At 38.1% G+C, this 14,138-nt stretch overlaps 1 protein-coding gene across 4 annotated transcripts in view; it reads right to left on the minus strand.

The window, feature by feature from the left end:
- The window catches only part of CNOT6 (CCR4-NOT transcription complex subunit 6), a 33,834-nt gene that overhangs the window by 18,082 nt on the left and 1,614 nt on the right, over positions 1 to 14,138 (minus strand). For 2 of the 4 annotated variants that reach the window (XM_075766954.1, XM_075766952.1), the window contains exons 2-3: positions 13,372 to 13,751; positions 521 to 634 (exon numbers count right to left, since the gene is read on the minus strand). In XM_075766954.1, coding sequence (XP_075623069.1) covers positions 521 to 632 — 112 coding nt within the window. In that variant the 5' untranslated portion in view covers positions 633 to 634; positions 13,372 to 13,751. The remainder of the gene's footprint in view (positions 1 to 520; positions 635 to 13,371; positions 13,752 to 14,138) is intronic. The other 2 variants (XM_075766950.1, XM_075766953.1) reach the window with 1 other exon arrangement.

A 14,138-nucleotide genomic window follows, 5' to 3' on the forward strand; every position in this document is an offset into this window, starting at 1 on the left:
ATCTCAAAGCTAGCACAGCTCTTGGAGGATCTCTTTCATCTTTTTTTTTTTTTTTATCTCAAGAACAGAACAAAGATTTGCAACTGCTTTTAAACTGAAAACTTCCGCTTCGATAGAAACTATGCTGTCATGGATTAATACAACATTGCGGTTACATCGCTTACAGTAACAGCACATGTCTACATGTCATCCCCAACTTCACCCTCTTCTCTGACAAATTAGATCTTACACCCATCCCATCTTCTTAGAACACAAAGAGCTCACATCCCTCATATGCCCAACTTTCCTACACATTACGATTCCCCATCTGCCTCAACTTACCTCTCCTACAGCTCCCTACATTATCCCAACCCAACCTCTTCCCTTGAGGCACCCAAAGGTTGGCAGCTGCTATGTTGGTGTGCTGGCTCACTTCATGGTAGGTAACTCCACTCCAGACTTCTTGTCCAAGCCCAGACTACATAGGCTACTCTTAACTTGCAAGAAGTTCATAACTCAGGACCACTCCTCAGTTTCTTACCACTTATTTCCAACTCTGCCCAGTGTGATTTCTTTCCGTTGGCTGCTTCCTCTGAGGACATAATTGTGTACATCCTCCGTGGATCAGGTGGATCGTACTTTTCCTTGGGCATTCCTGTCAAGACAAAAAGACAATTAATTAAGACATTGTATACTGAGAATTCTTTAAAAGGTAACTTCCACTTCAGTTAAATTTCCTATGGATGTTCACTCCAAATACTTTTCAAAACTTCAGATAAAGATAACCTGTGCCCATTTACAAACTTCACTGAGTGGGAAAGACTGCAGATTCCCGATACTCCTGGAATGGCAGACGACAGCCTAACCCCCCATCCAAATAATTTAACAAAATCTGCAAACGAACATAAACACCGTGTCCTGGCACCTTTCATGGGTACATCCCTGTGTCCTTCAAAATCAATGCATCCTCTTGGTTCTTCAACAATGAAACTTCAAAGAGTGATGATCACCACCACCAGATTCTCCCTCATACAAATTATAAAGAAAACATTTGCTAATAACCTTGACTATCTATCAGTTCCAGGTTTATGGCAATTCTCAACTCTTCACACAATTCAGCATTTAAGAAAAGAATTAAGGTTTCAAAAAGATCCTCAATTCTTTAAGTTTGGAAAACGTTAGCTTTTAATTCAACCCTTATCCTACTCTTTTCAATCTGTAAATGTTGTACCCAAGGTAGACATTTCTATCACTTTCTTCAGCCAGGTGTTTAACACAATTGTAACTCCATTTCTTTCTTTCACATCATTCCTAATAACTTCACCAGAAATGTTTTTTAATTTCTTATCTCTTTTTACCATACCCAATCATGGACCATGAAAGAGAAGTGGCAAAAATTCCTCTCCAAAAAAACCCCCCTCTTTCCAGCTTTCCTGTACCTCTACAAACTTGTGCTGTTTCACTGCAAAGAGGAGGAAGGAAAAAAAAAAAAACCCCAAGGTATTCCTGGCTCCATACTAAAGCCCAGTACCATAACCCTCACTGTACCTACCATTAGCTAGCTCTCCTCTCCCCCAAGAGAAATACGTCTAGGTTTTAGTTCTTTACGAGAAAAAACAGCTTACATATATTTTAAATAAGTAGATCAATACTATATTAATTTACAAATTAGCTCCAGGTTTTCAAGTTACATAGGACTTCTGATATAAATCACATTTATCACAAATAAGAGTAATGCTTTTGCACGGCCCTACATATACCTAAGAGCTTTTACAGCAAAGATTTCACCATCTTAAGCTTCCACATCCAAAATACATACAGAAAGGTAAAAGCAACAAGCTATAACATTATTTATATGAAATAGAGAAATTAAACAATACTGGCTCAAATTACATTTACAAACCCATTACAAGCAGTATTATGTGATTATTAAGCAAAATGCATTACAGCAATATTATAATACTACCCAAAACCGCTCAATAAAGAAGAAACTATACTGGTCAAAATCATAAGCACACCTATCTACCTACTAAGTCTTTTAAGGTTTATCTAATTTTTTTCATATCCCAGACAACGCGAATACATCAGAAAAGCTTTGTAATTATATAGTGAATAAAGAAGGAATAACTCGCAACAGACTAAACTATGAGCCAGACTTCTTATCTATTTATTGAATTGACTAGAAAACGTTTACTACACATGTTAAAAAAACCCCAACCAAGCAGAACACCCCCACCCCCCCAAACTTTCAACTAATTATACATCTTAATTAAAATAAAGCTTTTAGGCACCACACGCTTACTTTAATACAACAGCTCTTTCACTAATTCCCACTCCTCCTTGTCTTTCCCACTCCCACTACTGGTCAAAACCAGATTTCTGTAGTGAAAAGAAATTCCCCTTTAAAAAGTGAATTGTGGGTAAAAGGATGAGATTATAAATAGCAGCTGGGTGGAGCTCCTTAAAGAATGAAGACACTTGAGTACCCAGGGTACTGGAATCACCAAGTGTAACACTTCTTCAAACTAAGCTAATTAAAGGAGATAAGACTGGATTGTAACCAGTGGAAATGTAAAAGCATAACTTCTCCCTGCAATAACTATACAACTAGCACAATAATATATGGCAAAGTAATGTACAGTACATCTCTTCTGAAATCACTATATGTAATTCTATATAATTCATAAAGACCGAAGCCATGTAGGAATGCTCCAGTTTGTCAGGAAACATTTACCTTCCTTGGTCATTTGACGCTTTCTCTTCCTGCAGCTCCCTGAATTAATAAATATGTTCCAATTCTTCAAGAAATGAAGCAGGTGTAGTAGAGACAGAAATCTCATTCAGCACAGAAACATGAACATTCCCCAGAGCACGTTCAATCACACGCACTAATTAACAGCCTTTTTGGTACCAGCAGCATATCGCTCCTCACTACCAGAAGAAGATGACATACTTTTTCAGTGGGTTTTGTTAATGTGTGCTAAAACAATTAGAGATTTGAGAATTTGAGGTTTTAACACTAGATCCTGGTGATCCCGCGCTCCCGGTCTATCCATGGCACTACTTTCCCTCTCATTAAAGTTCCTGCTCTTGATGGTTTTCCCATTCTCACTGCTGCATTTCACGGTGGATGATCCTCTGCTGTTTAGGGTCACCAGGAGCAGAAAAAGCAGCAAATGCTCAAGAGCCTCTTAGCTGAAAGAGCTGCTGTCGACCGACAGCATCACTGACATGGGCCACACCAGAACACCAAGGATACTGTCACACCAAGCATTAGCACATCTTTATCCATCATGTAGAGTTCAAGATTTCTCAGGACTTGACAGCAAGGCTAAATTTGGGTCGTATTTCACAGGACATCGTAAAACACGAGAGCAATACCTTGAATTGTATTTCAAAACTTCACAGCATGGAGTAGTTCAAGAAAATCAGTCTCTTTTACAAACCACTGTCTCTTATCATTTCTCCACCTCCCCAAATCCAAACTGAGAGCCTGCTGAGCTGCTACAGTTAAACATACAAGCCGAGGTAATCATCAAATTAAATTGTACAGCTTTGTCAGACTAAAGCAATTTTTAGTAAGACCCATAAAATGGTGCTGAACAACCTCAGAGCTGTTGATAACTGCAGCTTTATACCACCAAGACGATCACTTTCAAAAGCTTGCGCTTACACCACCTGTAATTTTCAGTTGCACCAACACAGATGGTGGAAAGCACCACTGAAAGCACCACCGAACTTCAGGCTGTTACCACATATGGCAAGTTAGTTCGTAAAGGAGAAATTCTTTACCAACCAAAGATATGATGTGGATGCCCAGAACACACCCCAGATTATATAAATTTAATGAAGAGTATATTTAAATATGTTTGAATGCAAATGAAGTATGTTTTCTATCTTGTACCAGGTTATTAAAATTGTTATTTAAATAGTTGTAAAAACAGAAGAGTTGGAGACTTCAAGAGGAGCACGGCTGCCCCTTCCAACTCCGAGTTACTCAGTCCCAACACAGAACTAACAACCCCCTACTCCAAAGAAACTGTGCTAAATGAGGCCTATGAGGTCAACAGTGCAAAGGGTCTGACACAGGGAATCAGACCTCAAGTCTTCAGCGTAGATGGAGTTTTAAGCCCTCGTTTGCATAGGGGTACTGAGAGAAAGGCAGGAGGACAGGGCAAGGGAGAGCAGTGGCAGACAAGACCCTTCAGGGAAAGGTGCAGGGAGAGGATGATGAGGATCAGAGGGGGAAGAAGAAAAAAACCTGAACATTGCTAAGTCAAGGGAGGGCAAGCTGTTAGAAGAAAAGTTGCCCAGTACAGCAGGTAGATGATGGAGCACACGCTCTGGCTTTGCTCAGGAACAGCCCAAACGTTCATAGGTTGAGGTGCACCTGTACCGACTGCTGCCTGTCTCCCCAAATTAAAGCCATGAGTGCAGTCAGGTGAACAGCCAGGTCTGCCTTGTTTCAGAGAACTGTCCTAGGCAAACCATGGCGTGATTGCCAGCAGCCACGCAAGTGGGTGTGCTGGGCCACGAAACAGCTGCTGCTCGGCTCCTGAGGAGCTCCTACAGCTGCAGCACCAGCACCATCAAGGGTATAGTGTCAGGAGTTGGTGGCCTAGAAAAGGAGGAGTTACCTGAGGGCCAAGCTGTTGTAGCTACACTGCTAGCTGTAGAAGAATGAGAAGAGTTCAGACCATTGCCTGACAAAGCTTCTGAAGTGGTAAGTCTCCTAAGCTACAGGCATGTAGAATCTGGGCTATGAGGTAGTTAACGGAGAGATGATAGTCTGGGGAAACTGCTTTGAGTGACAGGGTAGGAAAGATGGTGACTTTTTTCCCCCCATCCTTCCCTTTTGTCACTTTGGTGAAATGAGAAGATAGTGGGGAGAAGGATTTAATCAAAACAAGTAGGTGAGCAGGTTTTCTGAGTAAGCAGTAACTCTTTTTAAAAAGCCACAACAGAAAATACTACAGCAGTTGTTCATTTCCTGAAATGTTTTCTATAATACCACAGATATACCAACTCTATTTCAAAACTGAATGCATTAGATAACTCCTGTAGGCTAAGTACCTTTATAATTTTAGCTTTACTGTAAGTGTAGATACCAGGTTTGCCTCAAAAACTCTCCTAGAAACATCAGCTTCGTCCACATCAAAACTTAAATTAGGCAAAGAAAAACCTGACTTCTAAAACTTCATAGAGAACACAGAACAAGTGAGAGCAGCTTGGATTAATGTTCAGAAAAAGTTGTATCTGATCAACTATTCTGAAATAACTATTTCAATATTTACTAAGCACTATCAGAAATACCTGAAGATCACTATGCTGAAGCATTACAACTCTGCTTCTGAAATTTCTTGACACATGTTAATGCCTTCTCTTGACTTCCTCCCCCCCTTACTTGATATTACTTATCACTAATATGCTGATGTAGATCAGAAGACAGCCAGGAAGAGGGAGTAAACAAAGCAGCACCACACTTGATCAAATGCAGAATTACTCAAAATTCTTGCTACTTTAATTAAAAGCAGTGAATAAACTGTACAAATCTAGATCTAACAAACTTGGAAGTAACAAGATAATTTAAGTAGTTTTCCATTTATCAATGCAGGACAGTATTGATTACCAAATAAATGACTTTAGCACTGCTGAAAAACAGCAGGATAGAATGCAATCTATAGTACTTCCTATTAATTATAAACCATTAAGTTGCTCAAAGATTTTGTAAAAAAAGTGATGGGAGATATCTTTCTTTCTTTCTCCAAACCCTAACACTGGAAGTTCATCCCAGATAGTTCATTTGTAACCTTGAAACTCCCTTCCATGCAATCCAAAGCTTTATTTGAAAATGGGTTGCAATGACTTCCCCATAAATATGTTTCTTAAATTGACTGATATGTCTTGCATTCAAAGTTAATTTAGGATCCTCCCTACCTCTCCAAACTAGCCATATGCACTGTGGTTTTACAACAACTGAAGCAGAACTAAGCTGGTCCTGCTGCAGTTCCTTCCTCCCTGGGACTGTGTATTTCCACTTCACTCTTGCATCAGCATTGACTTTTGTCTGATAACAAAAGGAGCTGGTTAAGAGAATTAAACTGCCCAAAAGCTAAGAGGGAGAAGGAAAAAAAAATTTGAGGGACCCTAGCTTTCTGTATTATTATTCCTGTATAGCAGTAATGTATGTGTGGATTTGTAGCACAGCTGTTTGCAGGATTGAAACCAGGACAACAATATAATTGTCTTTCTGGCCACCTGAAATCTCTTTGCACACAGCAGGAAGCAAAATCTTGTTCCAACTACCCTCACCCCAGCATCAGTTAAATAGTAACACTGAACAAAGTCTGAAATCCTAACTGAAGGCAAAGTACACTGCTTTTTAGATAACTTTATAAAGTTGTAGCAGTTCTAGCAATGTATAGGCTAATCAGAAATGTTAACCTGTACTTAAAGGATTAATCTCTACTGTTGGGCTTTATTAGAATGAACAGAAATTACTGCTTTAAATTCCAAACAGTGACCCTCTTCAAAGGGAGGGGAAGTACATCTAAAATATAACTAATATGCTTTGGAAAAAAAACCTTTAAGGTCATTTCATAGTGTTGTATTTCAGTTTTTACCATAAAACTTAAGATTTGCTCGTTTCCACTCAAAGACCCACTACCCATTCTTTAAACAAGTGCTCTTCCAAAATGGATCAAGCTTACTGGTTTCCCCTTCCTGTCACAGGAGGCACTTTACTCAGCAAGTTACAAATTTCTACAGGAACTTAATTACATTTCAGCTTAAAGTACAGGCAAATGAAGCAACAACCCTGGGAAACAGATGCTGTCCCTTCCTGGGATGACAAGGTGCAACGTCTGTCTGCTCACAGAAAAACAACAGGAGCTTGAACGGGCTTACAATAAAGGTCAGTCCCTACAGAATTTACACACTTGGATTGGTGAGCTGAGTCAATGACTGTATTGATCCTTGGTCTACACCATGCATGGGCAACAAGCTAGATAGTGATCTTAATAGTGAAAAATGATGGAAAAAATATTTGTAAACAAGATACTACAATGAGGAAAGGAAGACAGCAAGTAACCATGCATCCCAGCTAAACTTCAAGTGTCATGTGAAGTAAATTTGATATACTTCAGCTAGACTCTTATTTAAAATTATTTGGGGACAACCCACCCACCCCTGAGACATAAAACTTAAAACTAGAAAATTAAATGCTTTTTCTGTATGCCTGATACTGTTCCTACAAAGCTTCCTAAACTTTGCATCAGTCTTGCTTCTGTCAATATCTTGTTCAGATCATACTAAACTGAAACTTTTTTTAAAAAAAATAAATCTTAACATATACCTCCAGTTTTGGATTTCCCAACTACTAGCAGCTATACGTTATAGTATGGAAGAATACTTGCATCCTGCTATGAAATATAGCTTCTGGTTCTATTTTGCTATGATACACAACTAAGCAAGTAGATAAACCAAAGTTCAGAAATGTAGGTGTAAGCTACCACCTAGAAGAAAAAAAAAAAAAAAAGAAAGAATTAAAGCTTCCTCAATTTAGAAGAATCCATACTAAAGCACATTAGAACTAAAATTACAAATATTGTGATGCTGAATAAGCAGAAATTTGAGGACTTGCCTATCTACTGAAATACCACCTTACATTTAACTTTGTAGGAGTGAACAAGATTGCTCTATTGAATATACACAATGAAAACATCAGTGTTGCAAGAAAACAGATTATTTTTTTTCCTACTAGTATGCTACTTTTAGGTAAATATCAAGTCTGCTGTGTAAACACCTATTATTTGTTGACTAGTGCAAACACTCTTGGCCTTTTATTTTAAACAGGCTGTTCAAGTAATTCTTTTTTTTTTTTTTTTTACAGTAAGTATATCTTATTGAAAAAGAATAAGACTAGGAAAAATCAGACTGGGAATTGGCTAAAGGGTAATGCCTGAATCTTTCAGAATACATGCTGTGAATTAAAAATTTCCTTTTACCCAGTGCGGGGAGGGATGGCGCATAACAGCTGTGTGCACAGGCAGAACTGGAGCAGCCCAAGAATGACTCCTGAAATGCTCCCCACCCCCAAGAGACTCAACTGTAACACGCAGGAAAGTGTCAAGATCCCTTTAACCCAATTTGTAGCTTAATGTTGGAATAATTTAAATTAAAAAAAAAAAAAATGCTGTTGAGTACCCGACACAAAGTCAATTGATTCATTCCAAGAGCTTTTTTACTTGGTAGGATCACATTTTAGGGGCTGTTAGCATATTAAGATTTAATGACTTCATCAGGGAAGTCATGCTGCTGCTTCATATTTTGAGGACTTCTAAAACTAGAATTTTACATGACTGCCAATACAAAACCACAAGTAACCCTTCCTCTTTTTGAGACGTAGATAATGCAGTAGGATGTGAACATGCATTATAACTATATAATAATAAATATGAGATACTGATTAAGTCAATATACACATTAGTTCATGTGAGTATCTGGAATATGACTAATCAGATGAGTTATTTGATTTTTGCATATGTAAGTTCTACTACAGAAAACTTGGAAGCTGACAAAATTTTAATAATGTTTCAAAAATGTCTATAAAGCTGTAAGAGTTCTGCAAAACTCTTTATCTAACTGAAGCCGACAAAAATGAAACATCCTGAAACTTAAGAAAAGCAAAGCATCCCAGTTCAGATCAACTGGGCCACAAAGGTCAAAGGATATATTTGCTGTTTTCAAATCAGGAAGACTTGATTAGACTATAGAGCTATGTAGCACTGACTAGATCAGGCTTTAAATTTCAAGTCCAAGAATCAGTCAACTCATATTTTTAAGACCACCCTACTAAGTTTTGACCTCCAGGTATTTTAAATTTAAAAGTTTCTTTATCCTTAACTAATTGTTTATAAAAATGCAACCTGTCTGGTTACAGGGTACGTGGCAGGAGTAGGAGGTTGCCATTTTCCAACCCTCTACCTCTCCTGCCCCTCCCTCCACTTGCAATCACCATTTCCTATAAGATGAGCAACCTGCAGCCCAATATTTTAATGGTGTACATGTAACCCCCTAAACCTTGGAAGGCGTGAAAAACTTATTTAGCATAGTTTCACTAGTGCAAAGAAGCAATTTTCACTTCCATGTTCAGTTGCTATAAAGATCAGTTTGGGTTCAAAAGAGAATTCTAAAATGGTCAGAATACAAAAGGCACAATTCAGCACAGAGGATCCTGACTGCTCCATCTTCCAGACAGACCTACAAGACAGATCTATTTTATCTGACTCGTGATAAAGAACTCAAATTCCCACCTCTTATGCCACACGACATCTAATGATTAGAAATACTATGTCCAAGTGTTCTCAGTATAGTATAGACATAGTCCAGATGATTAGAATAGTTCTTAATTATTAGCAATGGTATGTAATTATGCCTACAGTAAAAGGCTGCTGTATACAAACATGAACACAAAACCAAATTGCAAAGGAAAGGCTGATCTTTAACTGGAATTCCTAGAAACACTTTGGCTATCTAATGTGTACTAGACAACAGTCAGATTTTTGTATTTTCTACTTTAGTGTATTCTGCCAATACATTAAAAGATCAGTCAGGTTCACTAATTAAGAATTTACTTGCATTATATAATCATATCCTGTATGAATAGAGTAGAACTTAAGATCAACTTTAAAAGGAAGAGCTCTGTCTTAAAACATTTAGCTGCAAGTTTTAAAAATGCAAATACAGCAAGATGAAGGCTTCACTTGAAAGTATCTTCAGAAAGCTAATAAGAGTGGTCTTACACTCCAACACATTAATACAATACCAACTCTTACTCCCCTGGCTGTATCCAGACAATTACATTTGACAATTAATCATGATTCTTTGCAATACATGGAACATTAATTCTTGTTTCCAGTAGCTACTGCACAATTTCTTATCTCTGTCCAACTCAGTAAGCTATTCTAAATACTGGCACGTATACCGCAATGTACCTTACCACATTTTCCTTTATGTATCTGCAGAATAATTACCACGCTTCTGTTGTTTTGTGGGTGAAAACATGAAGTCACTGCCCAAAACATTATTCTCTTTCTTAGCCTTGCAATAGAACTTAGGAGAAGAGACAACCTAGCTATTTTAAATGAAGTTTGGACGTGAGCTCACTTTCAGCATTCCCGCTATAGATCTGAACGAGAGCTTGACAAGAGATACTGTTATCTAGATCCAAAAATCTTTGCCTTCCTAAAAAACAGTGTCTAGATATTTAAATGCTTGTTAATATTAGAGCTGCTAAACTAACTGAAGTTCAGGATATTACAGAACTCGTTCATGCAGTTCATACGCATCTTAGCCACATCCTGATAAAGCAACCAGACTATTCATAGATTGTTTTTACTTCAAATTAAACCAACGAGCCTGAGAACATTTTACGCAGTAAAGCCAACTCAAGATTTCTTTCCTGTCCCCGTGTTCTGCCTCATCACCCCCCTCTGTTGTGTTGGTGCAGCTGTTTGTGAGACAATGCCGAAAACCAACAATGATACCCTGCTAGAACGTGGGTTTATTGGGGTTGGGGTTTTTTTTTTTAAAAAAAAAGTACCGCTCCAGCCATGTCACTGATTGGTTTTCAGTATTACTCCAATAACGGTTGTACTGACGTAGATTATGTGGAGTTAAGTTAATGAGCAACCAACATAGCAGCTTTCCAAGTTCTGCCACTGCAGAAAAGTCCTGATGTACCACACCAGAAGAAACCATGGGGTGATCTAGCCCATTGCTCCCCATGCAGAAAGCACCTATGCCATGACCCACAATTATTGTAAAATTGGTTCTCAAGCCTCCGGAGGTGGATCTTTCACATTCCTCAGCAACGCAATGATTCCTTTCTGGTTTTAATTATTCTTCACACAGATCACTTGTTCCTAAAAACTTGTCCCTGAAAGTATTCATCTATTTACAGACAAATTGTGATTAAGGCAGCGCTAAACTCAGCTCTGAGTCCACAGGACCTTTGCTTTGTCAGGTGAAGCTCTTCTGTTGGGTGGACAACCATTAAAACTTCTTTAAAAGAATATTAAAAAGTGTTAATTGTCAGTTTGGCATAAAACATCTTAATATGTGTCATTATTTAGCCATTACAATGCTGTCTCCTTGTGCTGACAGGTGATACACATCAGACTGTGCATGCTCAAACCTAGCTGTGTTTTAGTTTCAAGCCTTCCTGTCTTTGTAGGTGTCAGTTCAATGTGTTCTTTTTCTTCCAAAAAGCACATGAAAGGATGTGTCTGTGAATCACAGCTAGTGCTTAAAAGTTTCTTTTTTTTTTTCCTGATCCCTGATTCTGCAAACAGATCTACGCAGAGAGATACTTTTGTGGAATGCCATTTAAGTCTGATCAACTTGGAGGAGCCACACCTCACTCACCAATATACTCCAAAACAGCTCAACCAGTAAAGCTGCACAGATTATTTGCAATACGCATATACTAACTTATGGTGCACTTCATGGTCTCCTAACTATGGCAAGATGCTGTACCCTAATGACACGAACTATCACTCAGATTGCTTCAGCATGTTCGAGAAATCTCCAGTTTTCAGACTGAAACTACTGCCTTGCGAGGAAAGTGGGAAGCTCAAAGAGCTGAAGGAAGCCTTGGAGATTCTGGTATTATAAAATGGTACAACATCTTTAGGAGAGGCTTAAGGTAGGAAGCTGCTTAACTTGCGAAGTAAAGGTTGCGTATCAGGAAAATGAACTCGGACACAAAAAAGAGCCATCGCAATATCCAGGCTGTGATCATGTCTGGCTGGCAGCCTCCATAACACTGCTAACGGCTTTCCCAGTCTAAAAAAATAAATAAATGTCTTCCTGCAGAGGTCCATTATAGCATAAATTGGAATACTAACAGCAAGTATTTTAGTTCTAAAGTAAACAACTATGTATGTATTTTCTGCTCCTAGTCCCTCCTTGATTCCTTCACTTAAAAAAAGCCCTCTGAGGCATTAACAAAAGGATTCATGTTGCAGTCTTACAAAAGAGAAAATTGACTTGTTGCCAATTTTTTTTTTAAGTAAGCACCATCTTGGAAGTGTAATTAGTAGCTCAAAAGTACACGTTAAGCATTTAAACAGCTTTTTCTATGGGACCTGCCTAAGCATTTGTAAACTCTTCCAAGAGTTGAACTGCAGAAATTGCTCAATGCAGAAATTGCGAGCGCAGGTCCCCAAGCTTATGCCAAGCCTCCCTGTTGAGTGGACTTCTACAACCCAATTTCAGTGTAGGAGCATAAATTATGTTACTTAATACAATGCTAATAATCTTGCAGGATATTGTACAATAATCACACTTCCAAGTGAAGCACCAACACTGAAGAGGGAATACAAAACAGATGAAACCCTGCAGTGACTCAGTTTGAGCAATTTATGTATAAAGCTTTCAAAATTACACCATGAAGTAGTCTAAATTTAGACTGGATTCATAATATCAGTATTTTGACACCAAAAGCAGTGGAAAATCTCAATATACAGACAGAAAAAAGACAACCCAGGTACACTGTATGCAATGGGGCAAGGGGTTAACCTGTTTCATGCAACTAGGTCTAAAATCTAGCTGTAGGGTCTGTGGAGATTATTCTTGGGGGGGGGGTTTAAGGTCAGTGGTAGTTTTTCAAGCTGCTCATACACAACTGAAACCTTTGAATACTACACATTTTTCCTAGCAAAAAACCCTATAGGAATAAGTGACAATTCCTGTATATTCTTGCAATTCTGAAGATTGAAAGGCATCTTCATGCATAAGAATATGGTCTGCATATAATCTTCCACTTAATGCAGTCCCATTTGGGTCAGGGATGTAATGTTACACTCTGCACATACACATGTGTACAGACAAAATTAGATGACAAAACCAGAAAATCATTTTAAACCTCAATATTCTGTTAGCAAACAGAACTGGGGCCTCTGCAGAAGGGACTGCCTGTTGTAGCAGGTGCTGCACAACTGGAAGGAAGAATTCTGGTTCACCACTCGGTCTCCTAGGCACAGTGGTAATCCAAAAAATAAGACACACTGCACTACAAATAAAAATACTTAGCTTTTTGGTGGTCAATTAACAGGACCATTTTTATTTACACTGCCATGCTTTTAAAAAAAATAAATACTTTTGTTCTTCAGTTGGGAAATAATTTTGTTTGCTCAATCTTGGGAGCATTCAACCTCATTTTAAAGACTGGTTTCTATCACAAACATTGCATTTGCTTAGAAGAACATCTTCCTAATATCTAGTAGAGCCTGATCTTAATGATTTTTACCTTGATTTTACCTCATTCAATGTGTGACCCTTTGTGACAAGTTTTCAAGTCTTCATATATAAAATGTCAAAAGTATTTACCTGCCCATGCAGTATTATAGTCTCATCTATCTTTATATTTCAGTTCTTCCTCTAAAATTCAAGCAAAGCAAACAGCCTGAACACATCAAGACTGTATTCAGAGTTCAACTTCAAAATGCAAACAGAAAAGAGATGCATGGTAGTATCCTTTTTATAAATGGACTGATCCGAGCGATTCAGGTGAAAAGTAAATAAAGAGTTAATCCAAATGCGAAGGGCTCCATTTCAGTAATAGCATGAATAAACCCCAACAGAAGGCTTCATTGCTAGCAGCAAACTCCACAGAGTCCAGATGAACCAGCAGGAAGAACAGAGGACGGATAATCCTGTAAAATTACCCCAGTGGAAATGTTGATAAATTCCCCATTACGAGACCTGCTCTAGAATGGGAAAAAAAAAAAAAAAAAAGCAAGATACAATACAATTACCAGTCAACGCTTGCACATCTTTGTATTTAAGCCAGACAAATACCACAGGTATTTTTTAATCCCTTGGATTTTGAATTAGTTAGCCATTGTGGTGAAATCTAGATTAAGAAAATAACTCCCAGAAATCAAACAAAAAACCTGAAGACCTGCAACTCTAGTTACAAAGCAAAGTCTGTGGAGTCATATTTTCAGTAATACAATTTTCTGTGCATTTGTGGAAATACAGATATCTGTATTAAAACCAAAAGCCACACCAAACCCCCTGTTTTACTGGTTTTGTTCTGAATATATTTCTTATATTACACAAAGCAAAGTAGGTTTCATATGAATTTTTAACGT

The sequence above is a fragment of the Balearica regulorum genome, chromosome 14 (genome assembly GCF_011004875.1).
Source record: "Balearica regulorum gibbericeps isolate bBalReg1 chromosome 14, bBalReg1.pri, whole genome shotgun sequence".
Taxonomy (NCBI): domain Eukaryota; kingdom Metazoa; phylum Chordata; class Aves; order Gruiformes; family Gruidae; genus Balearica; species Balearica regulorum.